At 38.9% G+C, this 21,343-nt stretch overlaps 1 protein-coding gene across 1 annotated transcript; it reads left to right on the top strand.

Moving 5' to 3' along the window:
• Nucleotides 1-19,697: 19,697 nt before the first annotated feature.
• LOC115597810 (coiled-coil domain-containing protein 201-like) lies at nt 19,698-21,250 on the top strand. Its single transcript, XM_030444653.1, has 2 exons — nt 19,698-20,246; nt 21,164-21,250. The coding sequence occupies exons 1-2, from the start codon at nt 19,698-19,700 to the stop codon at nt 21,248-21,250; spliced, it is 636 nt and encodes a 211-aa protein (XP_030300513.1).
• The last annotated feature ends 93 nt before the right edge of the window (nt 21,251-21,343 follow it).

Genomic DNA, 21,343 nt, shown 5'->3' with positions numbered 1-21,343 from the left:
TGAAAAAAAAAAAAAAAAAAGAGATAAACATGCAAGCAATTATTTATGTGTGTATATAGATAAGTTTTAATCTATATATGCACATATGCAAAAAGTATGTGTATATTTAATAGAGGTTTATACAGATAAAGATAAAATTATGTATTTATTTACACATCCACATGCAATGAGTTATCAGAGAGATTTCTCTTTCTGTCATAGGCAGTATTGTTTGGTCGGGGATTAGCAAAGCTGGATTCAAAGCTGGAAGTGTTGGGCAGCTGGAGACTCTCTAGGGCTACAGCTGGAGAGAGAAACTGTGTGCCCAGTGCATGAGTGAAACCAGTAAGAACAGTGTTGTGCTGTCAGTGACAGATTAAGGAAGGCTTGATCCAGCTCACTGATAAACCCCGTGTATTTTTTAGAATTCTCTTTGCATGCTCCAAAAACTTTTTAAAAAGTCCAATTCAAACCATAACACTAGGGTATGAAGTAGATACAGCACAGAGCTTAAAGGTTTGGCAGAACAATATGTATTCTTTCCATTAAATACAGGGTGACAGAGTTTAGAAGGTGCTGCCTCTTCACAGATCATTTGACTGTGCAAGACAGAGGAGCACTCTGCAAGCACAACAATATGCTTATGCAATATAGAAACATTCCTTTATGTACAGTAATAATTTTATTGAAGAGCAGAATGATGGTGTTATTTCAGGCTTTTGCAAACTGCACAGGTCCTGTCTCTCATTTCCAGAATTTAGCTTTACCTTTCCAAACAGCTCAAAGAAGTCCTGTACTGCTGACAAACATTCTGTTGCTAGGTTTGTGACATTGGTATGTTTGCCAGCAGAGTCTTACACCTTAATTTTGATTTTTAAATTGATGCCACAGTTTTATTATAACTTGATTCTACCAGGCTCACTCTGCAAAGTTGCACGGTTATAAAAACCTATAATCCTGAAAAACAAGCACAGTAAAACTTTCCCCAAACGAGGAGCGGGCTGGTAAACATGCCAGAAGAGCGAGGTCTGCTCTTAATCTGCACAAAAGAAAACATATTTCTAATGTTTTTCCTTTAATGCAGCCTACATCCTCTTGCTTATAATTTCATTTTGAAACAGTGCTCTGGATGTGAAACATAGAATGCAGCTCCAAATCTCAAGATGGGGGCATTTGGAGGGCATTCTGCTGAGTGAGACGTGCTCCATGGACAGATGCCATGTGCTCCTGATGCTGGTTGCACAAGCTACCCAGCTGCACTGCTTTCCAAATGAGAAGCAAAACTTTACATTACCTAAAAAAATGCAAACCTTCTTTTTAACTATAAAAAAGACAACCTCCCATCATGATAAAAAAATAAAATAAAATGTAAAACCCAAACAAAAAAAGAACAAAACAAAAACAGGAAAAAAAAAGAAAAATAAAGAAGGAGAAAAAGAAGAAGAAGAAGAAGAAGGAAAAGAAGTAGGAGACAAATAAGAAAATAAAAATAAAAAATAAAAATAAAAATAAGAAGGAGAAGGAGAAGAAAAAGAAAAAGGAAAGGAAGGGAAAGGAAAAATGAAAAAAAAAAAAAAAAAAAAAAAAAAAAAGAAAAAGAAGGATTCTCCTGCAATCCACATTTTCTTTTGATTGGTCACTTTTTCTGTTAAAAGTATCTGGACAAACATTTTTTGTTGCTGGTTTTACTATACAGAAAACTATATTTTTATATGTAGTCGTGGACTGAACAGACAGAATACAGAAGAAAGTTCAGCCAAGGCACAAATCAGTAATAAGCCACATAAAAATTACAGGCAGTGCTCAGCAGCCATTCCAACAGCAAAAGCTAAATGCCCTTGAAATCATGATATAATGAATCTGTGCTCTTTCCTTTATGCTTTCCATCCCTATTCATATTATTTTCCCCATTTTCCTTTTCTGTGTATATTTGTTTTATTTCAGATCTTGTGTGATAGCTTTAAATGACAGATTTAATCTCTGCTCTTCTGCATTCTTTGATATGTTCAGTAAGTTTATACACGGAAAGAGGTAGTAGTAATAATTCAATATTTTGCACATTTTTTTGCCAAATTACAGAAGCTTCTCATCAAATTTTTATTTGCAATTGGCTGAAGAGAACACGTGGCCCACTGCAATATCCCTGAAAACTGTCAGAAGTATTTCCTTGGATTTCTTTGGGATTTGGGTTGTGTCCACCTTAACGTATGCAATTGTATTTCCTATCTTGCATTTATTAATTTTCTGGCCAAGTTCTGTAACTCTTACCTGGGTGACCTTGCTGTAGCCCCAACAAGGAGTCAGTTCTGCCCCACAGTACATAAGTCCCTCACATTTACCCGAGGATAGCTGCTTACTGCATCGTGGGCAAAACAGCCTCCTGTACTTTTGTTCACTGCTTTGTGCAGCTGTTAGCTTAAAAAAATCAACAGGTGCACAGCATACTGATGCCATTTTGGCATGTCAATGTCTGTCAGCGTCGAGTACAATGCTTCTCATCAGTTTGCATGCTTTATCTTTCAGATAATAGTAATAATCAAACTCTTTCATTCTCTATATATAAAGAGACAAGCATCAGAGATCTTCCAACTTCACTGTCTTGAGAGCTGCTTTGAAGTGTTCCTATGCTACCTTTACCTTTAAATTATTTCTTAATTATTATTCTCTGCTGAGATTAAAAACTGACAGTCCGTTGAATAGGTATTTCCAAACATTCTCCATTTGCATTGCTGTTTTATCAGACTTGTGAAGTGCATTGGTTTTTGTAGCTGCGTCCCTCTGCGGCAGGTTGCGCTCCTGCATCGTCACTAAAACACATGCAAATCCTCCCTTGCTTTCTCTAGGTGAAAATGAGAGCTAAAGCTTCAGCTCATTAGGGCTGGATCTGCATACCTTATGTACCTGCAAGGCCTGCAGAAATCACCAGGGGTTTAGCATGCTTCTGAAGGTCAGGAGTTCAGCTAGGGTAAGCCAAGTTCTGCTCTGGGTTTACAGCGATGTCTCCCATCAGTACTGAACTGAATACTTCACAGCACAGTAACTGAGAGTAGGTCATGCACCTAAATCTCTTTTCACACTTTTGCCTGAGGTTTATCTTTAAGGCAAAAGTACTTGTACTCGTTTGAAGAGAAACAGTAAGTGACCTGTGCCGTTTCAGTGCTTTGAGGATTATGAACATATCGTTAAACAGCATGAATCATTTTCATGTGTTGAATTCCTGCTTGTAGCAGAAACGAGGCATTTACTTTACATCAGCAAGTCCAGATTCTGTATGTGTTCTGCCCAGGCAGGAGGACTATTTAGCCATAACATTCTTTCAAGTTACAGTTTTGTATTACAGTGAAAACTAACATTTTTTAATTTGTGATAAACCTGTATTTAATGCCTTATTTATTTTTAATCTTGTACAGTGTTACAAAATAACAGAAAACATTGGCCTTTCATGTATTATTCACTTTAAAAGATGTATTGTATTACAAAATTTTGTAAATACTTTTAGCTCAGACAGGTAATTGCATGTACACTTGTATAAAAAGAGGCAAAAGGCACACTTTTAACAAATACTGATTTTTGTAAGAGACATTTTACATGTGCATGGAGGTTATAAGTCCTTTGAGAATGGATGTCCTTTTGCTTTTCCTTGCAATCTATTGCATGCCATTCATGCCTGACTTCAGTAAAACAAACTGGTAAGTTTTTCTAAATGTTTTTGATGAACCACTTCTGGCACAGAGTTAAATCCAGTAGTTGCATGTGTGTTCAGCAAAGCAAAATCAAAAATTGAAACAGCAAATAAAGAAGAATAGTTGCGATCTGCCAACCTCAGTGTTCCAAGATCCATAATACTGTATATGAAAAGTGTTACCAACATCTATGCTGTCTTCATAAGGTACCTTCTGGTCATTTGAAGCAATAAACTCTTAATTACTGTAATATAAAAAGTAAGCGGATATTCTAGTTTATAATGGTATAATATCTGACATTCAGTGGGTATTCGCTTGTACTGCATTTGATGTAATATTTTCATTAAGGAAGACCAAGTGTCAAATCCATCATTGCTGTATGCAGGTGCAATGCTGTTGGTAAAGGAGGTGAATCTGGCCCATCAGTGTTACCCAGAGTATATTTCTAATGTGGTAATAAGTTATTGTTTGTGAAAAGTACACAATGCAAACAGATTGTTTTCCTAGATACATACATATGTGCATATATATGAATGTGTACATGTATATATATATATAAAAAATTTGTTGCCTTACTTTTGTTAGCTTTTTGGTCTCGCTTTCAGAATTTTCTGTTGCTAGGCAGAAAGTAGTGAACAGAACTATTAGGAGAAGGTTCACTAAGTTTTCTGGCTTTATGCCATCTGAGCTCTCTTCTGATGCTAGTCCTGCTCCCACTAAAGCCATGCTTAATGGGATGCCTGCCTTAGGCATCACAGCCTAACCTTCAGGCTCATGTCATTCAGTGGTACAGGAATAAGAAATCACTGTCCAGTCCTCTAGCTGATTTTTCCCATATTGCTGCTGAACAAAACTTTAAATTCTGGAAGTGTTTTTCATGTTTCATTTTTAAATTTGTCATACCTGTGTCACTATAGCTCAAGACTACTTCTCAAATTACTTACATAATTGCTGTATGATGAGTTCTAGAAGCATGACACTGATCAATCACAGAGAAAAAGGATATAGACTGGAAATACTTACTACTGTGGATTGATAAGGACTTCTTGCATTTTACAGATATGAGCTGGTTTTATAATTAGGACTTAGAAATCTGTGTATTTGTTTGTTTAATAAGGTGACTGGGGGATTAACCAAGCAGCAGAGCTTCTACAAGTACTTCTGTCATCATAAATGAAGATATAGTTTTATACAGCGTATTCCAGTTGCCTGCATACAAGAGCCACTATCTTGTACTGATGATTGGCTTCATACAGCAATTAAGGGTTTCTAACAGTCATAAACCATCTAATCTTAATTTCTGTTACAGATTTTGAGATTTTACATCTCAGTGTGGCATAGTTGAGGTGACTAATGACAATAAGGGCTCTGCCTCTTTACTCCAACTTTGTTTATGATTGGCTATTTCCAGAATTCTAGATAGGCTTTTTTTAGCTCTTTTGTCCTTTCAGTCACAGCATTCACTGAATTTTCAGGCCAAATCTAATCATTTATAAATATGCAAATAAATAGAAAAAAGTACACATAAGAGGGAGCTGCCTGTTGGTCTGTAATTATTCTTGAAAATGTCACACTGCTTGGGTGCCATGATGTGATTTATGAATCCATCAGTGCAAGGACAAAAAGAAAGAGAGGAAAAAAATCCCAACACACAAATAGAAGGAATACAAAGTAACGTGAAGAAAATAAGACTGTAAGACTGTGAGATAGCAATTGCTGAAAGGAAAAGTAAAAACTCTTGTGATGGCAGTGGTAAAACTCTCAGTGACATAGGAAAGGTCTGGAGTATCTGAGCTGGCAGAATACTCATCCAGATTCTTGGTGCAACGAAAATAAGTCAGGTGTTTCACTGCACAGTGAGATCCATTTTTGAGTCTTTTCATCTGTTTACATTCAAGAAAGTGTTCAAGATTTCTTGGTGAATGGCTTTTAGAATTTCAGAAGGAACTAATAGAAATCCTGGGAGGTTTTCACCTTTAATGCCTTTTTAGGCGTGATGAGGAACCACCTTGAAATTTGAATTAGCACTGATGAATGTATATAGCCTGTATGCTGAAAGGACTTGATTTTGCTTGTGCCTTACCACATGCTTGAGGACCTGACTCTTTATATTCAGATCTGCATTTTATGCCTTCTGTGGCATCAGGCAGTTCACACCTGAATAAAACTGAAGGAACAGTGAGGCATCACTGTGAAGTTTTTTATGACTTTCCCACTTTGGTTTCCTACCAGCAGAGCTATGTGGGTACAAGGAATGCTCCCTGTGTTTGTGGACAGAGGCCTCACATAGGTGTATGGGCATCCAGGTTATAAGAACAGATTTCCTGGGAAGCTCAACACACACCATGAGCTGAGTGCTGCAAAAAGTCTGCTGAAATTGTTTGGAGCTCCTTTTGAAAGGATGGCTGCCCTCCTCTTCAGAACAGTCTTACACAACACATCGATTAAAACTATTCAGAACACTTGCAGCTTTTAACAGCACTGCCATGTTTGATAGACAGCTGATGGTAAACCAGCCAGGAGTCCTGTTGGGCAAGGCTAAAGTGTGCTTTAATTTCTGCACTTGTGCACACTGTTGTGTCTTAATTCCAGGTGCCTCACCTGCTGCTTTGATCCTAGACCTGTCAATAGTGCCATTAGTTACCAGAAATCTTAGCTAGAAATTAAGCACAGAGAAATTATTTAGGAGATTTCTCATGTCTTTTACTCATTATTGCACATATGCACAAGCAAGAGTTATCTCTACTGACATTTTAAATGCCATTCAAGTGATATATTTGAAGAATTTTCAGTTCAATATAGATGAAAATTAATTACCTGTGCCATTATAAAATTGCTTTGTGATAATTATATTTTTTAATTGTGACAGTAGAAATCCCTCTTCACTTAGAATTCCTCCTTTTTTTTTACAGTAACATTACTAGAGTTCAACTAAGAAAACAGAAGTAGAGTGGTTGTGTGACTTTCTCCCATTTACAAATATTAAGTGTCTGCACAAATCTGGACAAAGCAAAAGTTTCATTTCTGCATTCAAGCAGCAAGTTAGTCCACAGAGGTAGCTTTGAAAAATGTGACAGAATACAGTAAGAATAAAAACAGTGCTCCTTGAGTTACCCATCTCTAAGCCAAAGTTCAAGAGCAGTTATCATTTCTAGTGCAATTTAACCTGGTAAAGAAAAAGTCTAGAACAGAGATATTTTCAGTGCAATTCTGAAAACCTCTTCTTGGAGGTTATTTTCCTGTAGCATACTCTTGCGAATATTAATCTGTGAGCAAGTTATTGGTTTGTACTCAGAATGTGGATAATGATGCAAAACAGTAGTAATACATCTCACAGTTTCAAGCAGATTCATCCAAATTCAACCCATCTCCTAAACCCCCTGCCACTAAAACTTGTGCTGCAACTCTAACTTGTCTGGATTCTCTCCACTGTTTAGTCCTTGTACTTTCTACTGTCAGAAGGTAATTTTTTTCCCATCTGATATATATCCATTCTGCTTAGAAATGAGATGTGAAGTATTTTTCTGATCTGTTAATTGAAAAGAGTTAAAAGCATATGTGATTCCTTCTTTTTGTAATGAAATCTTCAGCACCCTAAGGTAGGAATCAAAACCCACATAAAGCATCAATAAGAAGTGGTCTGCCTACACATGATGGCACAGTGTCCATTGTAGGTTTACCCATAATTTAAAGCATCCTAGAAATACTTACATTTAATAAATTCCATAGCACTAAGAGGAAAAGGAGCTAGGCATGCCTGCCTGCCTCTTAACACTACATAGTTCCTCTTTGGACATAAAACATGACCTGCAGCTCCTAAAACACTACTTCTTAGGAAACTCTTACCTTTAACTCTGTCAGTTGTTCAGTGCCATCACGTTTTTGCTGCAGTTACTGTCTACTCAGGCTTGCTTACCATCCCCTACTGTAGGTGCTTCATCACATAGTTGTCAAACTGCTTCATTTTCAAAAAGAAAATATATTTTCGAGTAGCAGATTTTTCATTTAATAGGGGGAAAGAAATGGCTTTGACAGAATCTGGTTAGGAAGCGATGCATGTGACAGCAAACCTGACAGGGTGAATAAATGTGCCCTGTGGTGGAAGTACAGGCACGAGCAGCTAATAGAAAGCTGGGAAGCTTCACCTTGCCAGCTGCAGGCAGAGCAGCATCTCTGCTCATTTCCCCAAAGAAGATGGACAGATAAACAAGAGTGGGGTGTTAATTCCTGTTCCCCAGTTTAGTAAACATGTGCAAACCCATGTCAAGGACAGTCATGTCATTTGTGTCTGGATGCCACTCTTCATTAAAAAAATTAGAGCAAGGAAAGATACAGTCTTGGGGGGTTTTTAAGGCTGGTTAAAATTAAGTATTCTATGAGAAGACCATGGCAAGAAAAATCTTACCAGCCATTTAACCTGGAGATGTTTGTACCAAATTCTGCATTGCTTCTGAACTAATTTGACTATCCTGTTTAGACTTTGGAAAAAAAAAACTGCATCAGGGTAGAAATAATGCATTCCTCAAAGGGAAAAAAGAATTGTGTTCTTCTGTCTATTTAATTGGAATACAAGTTTTCAGATGATCTTTTAGGCTGACCCAGTGAAGTTAATGGAAATAGTGACTTCCATGATTGTTGAATTGTTAGATCAGGCCTTATTTTAGGTCTGTCCCTCTCCCACTGAGCTCAAATGATGTGTTGCCAGTAACTACAAAGAGACTATGAGGAAGCCTATTGTATCACTGTAGAAACATCTGCATAGGCACATAAAATGAATAGTCCTAATTTTAAGGAATAAGCCAGTAAGTCAAGATGTCATCTTTCCTACTATTGTAGCCCACTGAACCTATAATAATTTTTTACATCTATATAGCTATACACTATATATATATATATATATATGTATGTATATACACGATACGATACAATACAATAACACTGGGTAACTTCTAATGATAGATTTGCATTAATAATACGGGTCTATTTTTATGTAAATAAAATATTGTAGAGTATCTTCCAGTCTTTTTCAGGATTGTTAAATTGAGAAAAGCAATTGAATATTTGTCCTATTTTTATGTTAAAAAGTGAATGGATCAAAACGTTAAATGTGAATGTAAATTTCTTATTGCAACTTTTATACTGAGTGTTTGCACTATTCTAATTTCTGAAATCTAATTAAAAATAAAGGAAAAAAATTGCTTGAATAAACAGCACCTTGGTGGTTTTGGTTTGGTTTGGTTTTTTTTAAATCATTTTGAAATCATTATTGTATAGCAAGCTGCCTTTCAGGTAGACACTTCAGAGTGTCTACCTACAGCTTCTCAGTTTTCAGTCTAAGAAAACATATCTAGAAATCCTGCCATTTTGCTCTCACAATTGCTTTGAACTCAAGAATCTTACAGGAACACTTCAGCTCCCTTGTGAGTCTTGTTGACTACAGTAGTAACCAGGTTGGGCCAAGTGCTCCATCTATTTTGCAACCACAGGAAAGTAAATGTGTGTAAATACTGGCAAAATACTGGCCACATGGATCAGAAGACAGGGTGGGGTAGTTCAGTTCTGAAGAAATAACTGGCCAAGTTGGACCAAGTGTAGATCATGTAAGCAGTTTATATTGTGCAAGATACAGAATCAATCTAAGTGCAAAATTACTTAAAATTGATTTGAAAAATTATAAAGACGTATCAGGTAACATGTCTCCCAAGAGGCTTGGTAAACTTAGGCACCAATTACCAATATAATTTAATTGTACTGCTTCCAAAGCACAGCAGACTCCCATCTGGCCAGCTCAGAACCCATGCAGGGATGCTCAGGTCCATCACTCCTGCCCATGAATATGCCCTGAGAGAACTTGGAAATGTTGAGTCCCTTGTGATGGAAAACAGCCTGGGCTCAGATGCAAGGGGGCTTATTCCAAGTGCTAGGCTAAGGCTCCACAGCTGTTTCGCTTGCAAGTTAGAGAGCACTGTGAGAGTTGCACAGTTATTGTGATGACAGTGAGTGGAATGGAACAGCTTTTGGTTTGCTCTTAAATCAGTGAGAAGCATTTGAGGCCTTATTGCCATTTTTCGTATTCTCCTGCTCTGAAAGACAGCATGCCAGATCTTTGCAAGTGTCAATCAGAACAGATCCCCTAAGTCCAAAAGACATAAACAAACTGAAATTCTGTCCTCCCTCTTTCATTGGACCTATTCTGCCACACTGGTATTTTAAGTCTTTCTCGTAATACTAAAATGTGCAACCCTCCCTGTGTTGTTTTGGGAGATTTTATGTCCATAAGTACACACAGAGCTATATATACTTGTGTATAAAATATGTACATACACACATATGTTAATGAGGTCGTGTACATTCTGGATTAATGACCCAGGTCAGGCACTTGAAAACATTTTTCTGCCATGCCCACACAGCTGACTCACTTCAGACACATAATCGCACAGTATGAGAAACTGTTCTGCTTAAAGAATGAGGTTATATTGGCAATGGCTTGCTTACATCCTCTAGTAACATTTTTGGACAAGAACATTGGTTCCAGTGTGGGTGGTCTGTGCTGTAGAAATGCAGTCCCTGAATCAGAAATTCCAGAGAGACTGCATTTCTATAGCATAAACCACCCAGGACTGGAACTGTTAAAAAATGTTATGAGAGGATGTTGGCAATTTAAAATAGGGGGAAGGGAAGGATGGAAAATGAGAGCATTCTGTACATTGTCTAGGTATCTTTGGTGCATGGCAAAGCCTTTCAGATTTACAGCCATTCCCAAGGGCACTGGGACATCTAGTGCACTGCTCCTGCTTGGCAGAACATAATGGTCAATGGAAGGAAACAACTTATACAGGTACCAGTCAGGTCCAAAGGAGGGCAACCAGGCTGGTGAAGGGACTCGAGCACAGACCCTATGAGGAGAGGCTGAGGGAGCTGGGGCTGTTCAGCCTGGAGAAGAGGAGGCTCAGGGGAGACCTCATCGCTCTCTACAACTCCCTGAAAGGAGGGTGTAGCCAGGTGGGGGTTGGCCTCTTTTGCCAGACGACTTTCAACAAGACAAGAGGGCATGGTTTTAAGTTGTGCCAGGGGAAATTTAGGTTAGATATTAGAAAGAATTTCTTTACGGAGAGGGTAATCCGGCATTGGGATGGGCTGCCCAGGGAAGTAGTGGATTCTCCGTCCCTGGAGATATTTAAAAAGAGACTGGATGTGGCACTCAGTGCCATGGTCTGGTAACCGCAGCGGTGGTTCAAGGGTTGGACTCGATGATCTCTGAGGTCCCTTCCAACCCAGCCAATTCTATGATTCTATGATTCTATGATTCTATGGTTCTATGGACTGTATTCTTGTTTAGGCCCTTTGGATGGGAAAAAAAAAGGCGTAGTTGGAAAGTGAGACATTCAGTGGAAATTACCTGTGACAATTCCAGCTCTCATTATAGCCACTGAACTGTGGAGAGAGCATTTGAGGATGGGCATCTTGAGGTATAGCCAGGATAATTAGGAGTCCTGATCTGTTCCTAAGCATCCAGCCCTGTGCAAGAACTTATATCACTACAGCAGTAGTTTGCATAGGTTCTCAGTCTCAAGGCTGAGAGAATAGAAAATAGGTTTTTATTACATTATTATGAGCCTCCCAGGCTTAAGCTGTTTCTATACTTATAACCAGACATTGATCCACTGTTATTATGTTTAACCATAGTGAGCTAGCAATGGAGAAGCAGAAGAAGGCAGTGATGAAGTAGTCATGATCATTATGGATGTTTACCTTTTCATTTGCTAGGCATAGTCTGAAGATGCCAGTGAGGGCCTTCATAATGAGTGTGTAACATACCAATTACTACAGAAGAAGCAGATGAGCTTTCCTATCACACGTGCTCTGCCTCCCTATGTCAGTGGAACTCTAATTACTTCATTAGCATTCCCTCATCTAAGACCACATGGGGATCCATCAGTGCAATTCTAGTATGACAAGAGCCATTGAAGAGCCATTGATACTCATTTGGCCTCACCTCCTGCACAGGACTGCACTCAAATAAGGCCACTCTACTGCACTGCACAAACACAGCTTTTTTTTTTTTTTTTTTTTTTGTTTTGTTTTGTTTTGTTTTGTTTTGTTTTGTTTATTATTAGATGCAATGAAGTAAAACAAATATATTATTTTCTGGTTGCTGAGATGTTTGAAGTTAGACATTTGTTTGGCATTGGCAAAACTCTGCATAGACTGTTGCCAAAGGTCACGAAAGCACCACTGAAGCTTTTCCCCCAAAATCTATAGTGACTCTGTATGTTTACTGGACTTTGGCAGTGTGCTCCTCGGCAGCACTGACAACATAATTAGAAAGAAGCAGTCATATCAGAAAACACACAGCACGTTACTGAGGAAAGGTCCTAGTTGAATATTAACTCAGATTGACTTCTGGGGTGTAGAAACACGTAGAAAGTGTATAGAACACCGTCTCGTGAATAAACAACATGCAGATAGAACAGACTGTCACACTCTGGTAAGACTGAAGTGGCTAAGCATATAATGAAGAGGATTCATTGACGTAATTACAAAGGCAGGTGGTGGCACGTTGATTTTATCAAGGTCAATGACCTCTACTGCTATTAAAGTATACCTAGTTTCTTACTACTGAGGTAATTAGATTTTCTGAAATCAAATATCAATGCCCCAGATCTTTGGATAAAAAAGATACTTTTCTCAATTTGGCATTCCCCACAATGGTTTTTAGAGTGGCTATTTGAATATTATGACCTTGTTCAATCATGAAAGGCAACAATTTTTACTGTCTTAAGGTTTTATAACTGGCCTTAAGATACTGGCAACTTTACAGATGTCTGTGCAACCTAAACCTCTTCTCAGACAGGTAACTAGCACTGCATTTCAGGGCAGAGCTGGTCCATTCATGGAGAGTATGTGGCACTGAATTTGTCTACAGCAGAAAAGGTGTGTTCCTTTAGGCTTTTGTTTACTCAGTCCTAACAACATATTAAAGCAGAAAAAATTTGGCTGTTAGGCTATTACTTTTAATTCTCTGCAACTGGTGGACCTAGGTGAAAATTTTACAACCTCAGCATCTAAATTAAAATCATTTAAGTATGCAATGGTTCAGTGATAAAGAGCCAAGTGTTGTTTTTCCTCAGACTGTCACTGAAATGCATCATAGGGTCTTTTAGACATTGAAATAAGAGTCTGAATATCTGAGTAGCCTTGAAACCCAGTTAGTGTATCATGATCATGGTTTTGAGTGCACTAAATCAGATCAGTTGTCCAGCTGGACAGATCCAGTCATAGTACAAGTGCACTACTCAAAATCTGTAGAAATATATAACATAAAGTACATTACATGAATCAATGTAATGCTAGTAGGGCATTTTTGCACTTTTGCAAGACTTGTGACTTCACAAACTAGACTTACATATCCAATTGAATATGGTATATTAGAGAAGCATATAAGCTAAGGGCTGGTTGAGTATCCAAGTTCCCTTCAGGAAAACGGTTTGGAAACATCACCAGAGTGGGAAATGAAGAAATGAACAGAGCAGCAATTGAAGAAGCATAGTTTCTCAGCTTAGACCTGAGGGAAAAAGGTGTCAATTCATATTCCTGTATATATGTTATTCTATGATAAACTGAAAAATAATTCCGGTTCTGTTCTCTTCCAGATAAGTCCTCCTCAAGCTCATGTCTCTGAAGTGAGTTTGTGCATTTAAGCTGAAATTAGAGGACTAAAATTTCAACAAAATAATTGTTGTTTTGTTTGTGCTGGTTTTGTTTCCCCCCTTTTATTTAATTTCTTGGAGTAAAAATATTAAGAATTAGTGTTTCCCACAAGATAATACAATAAAATAAATAATTTCTTATGTGGATTTTGTATTTTTGGAACAAGTTTGGTAAGGGAGATGAAGTTATCTCCTAAAACAAGATCAACAAAAGAATGATTCAAGCCATGAACATAAAGCAGTTGGAGGTTTTATATAGTATTTCTGGAGGTGCATAGCAGCTTTGCTAGAATTAAGTGCCATCATTCATCACATAGCAAAAGAGAGAAAGGGTGTGTAAACATAGATCAAACAGATGGGTCCATACCTATGGAGTTTTTGCTCAAAAATATCAGATAGACAAGGCTGACAAGAAAGACAGTCACACCAAGGAATATAATTTTAGTGATTGAATGGTTCATAATCAATAAGTGTGAGTGGAAGACACAGTACATGTCATTCTTTGAAAGTTGCAAGAAGCCTTCAAGGTGCCACTCATCCCAGAGTTTGGGTATTTCGTATCTAGGCTACCAATACACTAATGCCAAGGTAATGGCATTTCACTGGTATCACTGCAGCTGGTCTACATAGCTTTGCACACTTACATTAATTTTGGACTCCTTTCTCTCTGATCTCTGCATAGTTATGTTCTTCCTGTTCTCTGTAACATCCTGCCACCACTTCACAAAAAGCTCAATCTGTAGGACATACGAGAAAGTTGAGAGACCAGAAGCTTACAGTGAGAACAACTTGCAAATCTTGTGATTTATATCTTGAGATCATTTGGCAAGGAACAAGAAGACAAGTAATGTTCAGCAGGAAAGGGCAAGGGTATTTTAAGAGATTTGTAGAAAAAAAGCTATAGAAGGTAGGCACAAAGATCATGCAGCTAGAGACAGCACTAGTGGACTGTGAGATGCCATGAAAAGGACATATTAGCAAGTGGGGGAAAGAATAGTGAGGAGGGCAAAGAACAAGCTGGAAGCCACAAGGCCAGGAATTTCTGAAGGGGTCCAGTGAAAGGATGTCAGTTTTGCTTAGATCAATGAAAAAGCTCCTTATTGCAGGTTTATGCTGTGCAGCATTGCTTGCATCCCTGCCTTTCTGGGATACAGTGTCAGGACATCACTTTCTGCTCTGTGCTATATAAGGAGTAGTCCTGCAGAGCTCTGCAAGGTACAGCATGGCTGACCTGGTGAGTTCACTTACCAAGCCACAAGACCACTAGTTTGAAGACTAATTACTAATATTCAAACTGAGGCAAGAGTAGTTTTATTGTTTTGTTGTTTTGTTTGTTTGTTGTGGGTTTTTTGTTTGCTTTTTCCCAGCCACAAATATCTCAAAACAGGTTTTGTTTAGTTCTCAAAATATTCCTACAGGAACATCTCCTGGGAGTTTAGGAAATAAATAGCTTATCCTGGACAGACTATTTATTTCCAGGATGTTTACTCATACAATCCATGTGATTGTAAAGTGCCTCCATTTCTCAAGCTCTCTTTCAGTTCCTTAGGGGCACATAATTTAAATGTAGCAACTTTCCTTATATAACAACAGACTGTTATTCCTAAATATTGAGCTGGTAGTTCAAATTCTCTATTCATAGTTTAATTATTAATGAGGTAAAAGAGGGGGGTTTATGATTAAGTTTGAAAAGGCCAGACTCCCTGGAACCCCAATTTCAATCCCAGTGAGAACGGCCCTTCAGCTCTCTGTCTGCACTAGATGCACTCGACAACCTCAGGTCACTCAAATAGAGCCCTCAATTTAGGTTTGTCTGATCAGCTTTGATTTTTAACAGTCCCACAGGTCATGCTTTGTCCAAAGGGGCTACCCTAATATTTGTGCACATGCTCCCTCACACATGTGAGAGTGTTCTACAGAGTTTTGATAGCAGCTGTTTGCCATCACCCACCTACAGGCTGACTTGTAATTCAGTGGGACTGGTGCAGTCCAGCTGCTTTTCTTAGTAGACAAAAATCAGTCATCTACCTGAACCATACCATCTCACACCAATGCAGTCCTCATCTAAGAGCTGGTATTTTTAAATCACATGCTTCAAAATAAAATGCTGCTACTTCCACAGTCGTTGGCTGCAAACGTTGTGAAATTCAGATTGCAGTAAAACAATCTTCAATTTATTCTCATTATCTGTTCTCCTAAAATAAGAGCTTTTTCATGGTAGATGTAGCATTTGTTTATTTGGGGCAAGAAAAGCAGGGAGAAAATAAAATTAGAGTGGGAACAGATATACTTCATCTGGACTTGGCAGTGCTAGGTTAACAGTTGGATTTGATAATCTTCAAGGTCTTTCTGACCCAAACAATTCTATGATTCTAAGATGCACATGTCCATCAAAATATACACATTTTTGTGTATTGTGTATATCTTGTGTACAGATCCTCAACGAACCTTGAGCACACACAAGAAGCAACTAACCATGAGATGAATTTCTGTGATTAAAATAAGTCAGCAAAATAAGTGTGAAAGCAGCAGAGATTAAATAACAATATACATAGCATACAGATAAGCTGGTTAGCACATTTCCCTATGATTAATTCATGCTACATTTGTATTTAGTAGTTTGTTCAGATAGCAGCACCACTGAAACTGCTAAAAATGCTAAAGGTGTAATTTAATCACAGAATGGCTAGGGTTTGAAGGGACCTTGAAGATCCTCTAGTTCCAACCCCCCTGCCATAGGCAGGGACATCTACAACCTGGCTTTGAGCATGTCCAGGAAGGGGGCTTCCAAAACTCCCCTGGGCAGACTTTTCCAGTATCTTATCACCCTCATAGTAAAGAATTTCCTCCTCCTCCTAAATCTCCCCTCTTCAAGTTTTAAACCATTGCCCCTTGTCCTTTCACTACATATCCGTGCACAAAGTCCCACCCCAAATTTCTTGTATGCCCCCTTTAAGTCCTGGAAAGACACTATAAGGTCTCCTCAGAGCCTCCTCCTCTCCAGGCTGCACAACTCCATCTTCCTCAGCCTGTCTTCACAGGGGAGGTGCTCCAGCACTCTGATCATTTTTGTGTCTCTCCTCTGGACACACTCAAGGAGATCTGTGTCTTTCTTATGCTGGGGACTCCAGAACTGGACACAGCACTCCAGGTGGGGTCTCACAAGAGCAGAGTAGAGGGGGAAAATCACCTCCCTCAACTGGCTGTCTGTGCTTCTTTCAATGCAGTCCAGGACCCTGTTGGCTTTCTGGGCTGCAAGTGCACACTGACAGCTCACGTCAAGTTTCTAGCCCACGATCACCCCCAAGTCCTTCTCCTCAGGGCTGTCTGCAATCCTTTCTCCTCCCAGCCTGTATTGGTTCATGGGATTGCCTTGACCCAGGTGCAGAACCTTGCACTTGGCCTTGTTGAACTTCATGCAGTTTGCACAAGACCATTTCTCAAGCCTGTCAAGGTCCCTCTGGATGCCATCCCTTCCCTGCAGGATATTGACTGCACCACTCAGCTTGCTGTCATCAGCAAACTTGTTGAGGGTGCACTCATTTCCACTGTCCATGTCACTGACAAAGATGTTAGATAGCACTGGTCCAAGTACCAACCATTGAGGAGCACCACTCATCACACATCTCCATTTGGATATTGAGACATTGAGACATTGATCCCAGTTCTTTGGGTGCAATCATCCAGCCAGTTCTTTATCCGACGAATGGTCTATCCATCAAATCCATATTGTTCCAGTTCAGAGGCCAGAATGTTGTACAGGACAGTGTTGCATGCTTTGCACAGGTCTGGGTAAATGACATCTGTTGCTCTGCCTTTGTCTGTCCACCGAGGCTGTGACCCCATCATAAAAGGCCACCAAATCAGTGAGGCAGGACTTGTCCTTAGTGAAGCCATGTTGGCTGTCACCAATCACCCCTTTGTTATCCTCATGCCTTAGCAGAGCCTTCAGGAGGATCTGCTCCATGATCTTGCCAGGCACAGAGCTGTAACTGACTGGCTTTTAGTTCCTTGGGTCTTCTTTTTTTTCCTTTCTGAAAATGGGGGTTGTTTCCCCTTTCCCAGTCAGCAGGAGCGTCACAAGATTGCCATGACTTTTTTAATATGATGCACAGTGGCTTTGCAACTTAATCTGCCAGTTCTTTCAGGAGCCATGGGAATCCCATCAGGTCCCATGGACTTGTTCAGCTTCAGATTCTTTAGGTGGTCTCAGATCTGCTCTTTATCTATAGTGGGGGGATTTTCCTTTTCCCAGTCCCTGACTTTAGCTTCTGTACCAGGGAGGCTGTGACCAGAGTCCTTGCTGGTGAAGACAGAGGTAAAGTAGTAATTGAGTACACATTGAGGACATCTTGGATGACCATCTTTCCAGTTTCCTTCAGAAGTGGGCCCACATTTTCTCTAGTCTTCCTTTTATCACTGACATACCTATAGAAACTTTTTTTGTTGCTGTTGACCTGCCTTTAGGGAGTCTCTGCAGCAAAGGGTGTTGGGAGGCTATAAAGGCTATAATAAGTGAAGTAGCAGCTGAAGCCAAATCACCTGGGAAGCAGAGGAAGATATCAGAGGGAACCTGGTAAGTCTACCAAGGCTGTTCTCTGTTTTGAAAGCTGCTGTAAGATATATTTTGCATGGTAGACTGTAATATTCTAAAACAGTCTCTCTTTCTGTGTTGTTTTACACTTCTCCCCTCCTTTGTTGGTAAAGGCGTTATTAAAAGAACTGTACAGAAATAAGTTTGTTGCTTTTATGTATGTGTTTCTAAAGCAGAGGAAAGTGTGAAGCAAAACAAAACATTTTGTTCTCAGAATCTTTGATTGAACAAATTTTTTAAAGGCTATATTTAAAAAAATCTTTTATTTGACCATCTAAACTTTAATGAGTAAGGTGAAGGTGTCAAACTCCACAGTTAAGGATGAGCTTGGGCAGAGAAGGAGGGGGTGTGTGTGCCTAAAAACTCATTTTTGTTCCCTCTGTAAGCTTAATCATGAAAGGTTACTGCCAGCAAACCCCTATGGTAAAGACTGAGGGGTCAGTCTGACTGAATAGGAAAAGAAAAAGGCAATGTCTGTAGGTTGAGTGTCACTTATAAGTATCACACAATCTCTATCAGTGCTAAGAAGTGAGCAAAGAAATAGGTACCCAAATAAAACTGAATATAGAGTTTTCTTTCATACACAGACACCCCTTTTCTAAGGAGAAAAAAAATCCCAAATCACCACAAGCAAGACCCCTGACTTACTGTATTGTGGAAACAATGCCTCCTGTTCTATGAAACAAAAAGCAGATGTGAGTAGCTGCTGAACTCCAAGCATACACAGGTGCAAAACTTTTAAAAGGAACAGAGAACTGATGCCTCTTATTTCAGTAAACATACTTCCCTGTAATCCTGTGCCTCTTTTTGTTCTTGTGACTATACTCACCCCTGACAAGGCCTTCAATCTATGGGGCTTCAGATATGGGGACTTGAAATATATTGATGACTCCTGATGAGCTTCATGCAATCGATCTGCATGAAATATCTGATCTGCCTTGTGAAAGCAGAGTTCAAGTTACTAAAAGTACTTCATTGCTCATCTAATTAAGGTATTTATCTTAAATGTATCAGTTTATAATATGTTTATCCTAGGCTTCTCCATGTGTAACAAGTCAAGTTTCTTTTTATTGGGTGTTGGCAAACCCTTAGGTGAAATGCTACTAACGAAAATAACCAAGCCTTGTTTTAAGTTCAGTTGAAACCAGGATTGCACAGCACAGAGTAGTTTTAGGATCAAAGTTTAGGCAATAAAGTCAGAAGTAAGACAAATGTCAAGTAGGAAGGAGGGAATAAGAGGTTTGTGAGCCTGCTGGGAAGAGATAATGGCTTGAATCTAGAACATTTTCACACATCTTGATTATTTTGCTACATTATGGTAATCCTTCTGCATATAACAATTTTGATCTATCTACCCAGTGTTAGCAGCTACAACCCCAAAAGTATATGCTGGAGGACAAAACTCTGTCTTAATGATGTTGCAGTAAATGTGATATCTTAAAAAATTCCAGCACACATGGAACTCCACATTCAAAGGGCTGCAACAAGAATAAGTGCTGTATGTATGACAACCAGTCTTCTAAAAATGTTCTGTTATCAACATGTTTGTTCCAAGCTCCTGAAAAACTCTCATTGATATGAAGGGTAAATTCCATGTAAAGACATAGTGCAGATGTGTAGAGAAAAACCTTGGATTTGTTTGTGGAGCAGCTGAACTCCTGAACGTGGCATCTCTACGTGAGTAATGACACCATTTTCTTATCTTTTCAAGGCAATAAACCTGACTTCATGATGTCAGAGGAAGAAGATTCTTTCCTCAATGTTAAAAGACCTCTGAAAAAGAGAATGGTGAAACACAGTACTCCAGTGGACTCAATGCTTTCAAGAACCATGCCATCTCTTCTAGATCTGACAAATCAATCAATCAAAGCTCAAGATGCCAGCAAGACAGTTTATGGCTCTCCAATGCCAAAATCAAATCAAAGTAGATCAGTAGCTCAGGTATCATTAGCACGTGTTGAAGCTTACTTCCCTCATATGTCTCCAAAGCCGCTTTCAACAGTGTCAGATTTGCAAGAATTAAACAAAGAGAAGAGCCCAACCTCTCGGGTTGTATTTTCACGAAGGAGGCTTTCCACAGTGTTGGCCTCTGATGAATCATATGAAGAGCCAAGTGAGAAGGTGGTCCCAAATGTGGAAAGCAAAGCTTCATCAAAGTTATCTGAGGAAGATGAAGGAACTCTCGAGAGTGGACCTTCATGGCTTGTTACTGGAATACCAGGCATAAAAGATCTCCCAGCAGCAAAAACCAGAAAGAAGAAAATTGATAAAGCCCTTGTGGTGATTGCTTTCCCTTACTTATCACATACCTCAGGCTATACAATTTCCTACCAGTGCTGAATATATACAGACCTTTCTAGTGATAAGGGAATATTTCAGTTATGTAGTATTTCCACAACTTTACCAGTTATCAGGAGAACATATATTTATGAGTTGGATCATAACCTGCTCGACTTCGTGGTACCATTCCTAATCACAGATTAGTTGGGATGCAGTACTTGCTCCAGCTTGTGAATTTGCAAGACATGTTGTGTACACTACTACAAAAGTGATTTTTTTAAAATACAAATTTCTTTAGGAGATATTTAAGAAAGGGAAGAAATCAGTAATTTAAATTCTGGAGTTTCTTAATGTTGGCAAGCTAACTAAAACTAGAAAAAAAATCTAATTCTTTCCTTATTTAATCCAAATCATAGTGCTTTATAGAAAGAATGCCAGTCCTTTCAATTGGAGTCTCATGTGCAGTTCTTCAAATAGTGTACGGTTTTCTGGGGAAAGTTTAAATTAAGAGAACATATGCAGGTCTTTATTTTTCTGTTCTGTGGGCCATGAGAACTCAATTTCCTAGAATGTTTATTATTGGCATGGGCCCTGTGGAAAGCCCATAGAAAGGACAGGGAGGGAGTGGAGTGTAGACTCTGTAGGCTGTCCTGTCAGTGTGATGCCATCAAATTCTGCACTGGTTTGGGATTTTGCCCTGCACCTTTATTGGTCATGGGTGTGTCGGAAACTCAGAAAAGCTTGCCCATTATGTGAGTAAAAGCTTCTTAACTTAAAATCCATCTGGGTTCATAATGCCTTATAGTATGTTGTTCAGTTAGGTTTTGTGATTTATTTATTTGTTTGTTTGTTTATTTTAGTGGGTGGCATACAAATGGATTATGTTGACTAAATGATATCTTATTTTCTGTTAACAGCAAAGGAGAGAAAGAGAATGGCTGCTTCGCCAACTTAAGAATGTTCAGGAAGCAACTGAACACGAACTGACAATTGAAGAAGCTTGACTCAATTACCTATGGAATTGGTGTTATCATATGATTCTTGTGGAAATAGATGGTTCAAATAATTCACACATTTTACTGCAGTGTCTGTTGGAC

Source organism: Calypte anna, chromosome 2 (genome assembly GCF_003957555.1).
Source record: "Calypte anna isolate BGI_N300 chromosome 2, bCalAnn1_v1.p, whole genome shotgun sequence".
Lineage (NCBI taxonomy): Eukaryota > Metazoa > Chordata > Aves > Apodiformes > Trochilidae > Calypte > Calypte anna.
This window is presented reverse-complemented; position numbering and strand designations above follow the sequence as displayed.

Excerpts from the sequence above, each read along its gene's own strand:
- LOC115597810 (XM_030444653.1), top strand. The coding sequence starts at position 19,698 with ATGTCAGAGGAAGAAGATTCTTTCCTCAATGTTAAAAGACCTCTGAAA. Across the intron at positions 20,247-21,163 it reads AAATTGATAAAGCCCTTGTG|CAAAGGAGAGAAAGAGAATG; the intron begins GTGATTGCTTTC and ends TTCTGTTAACAG.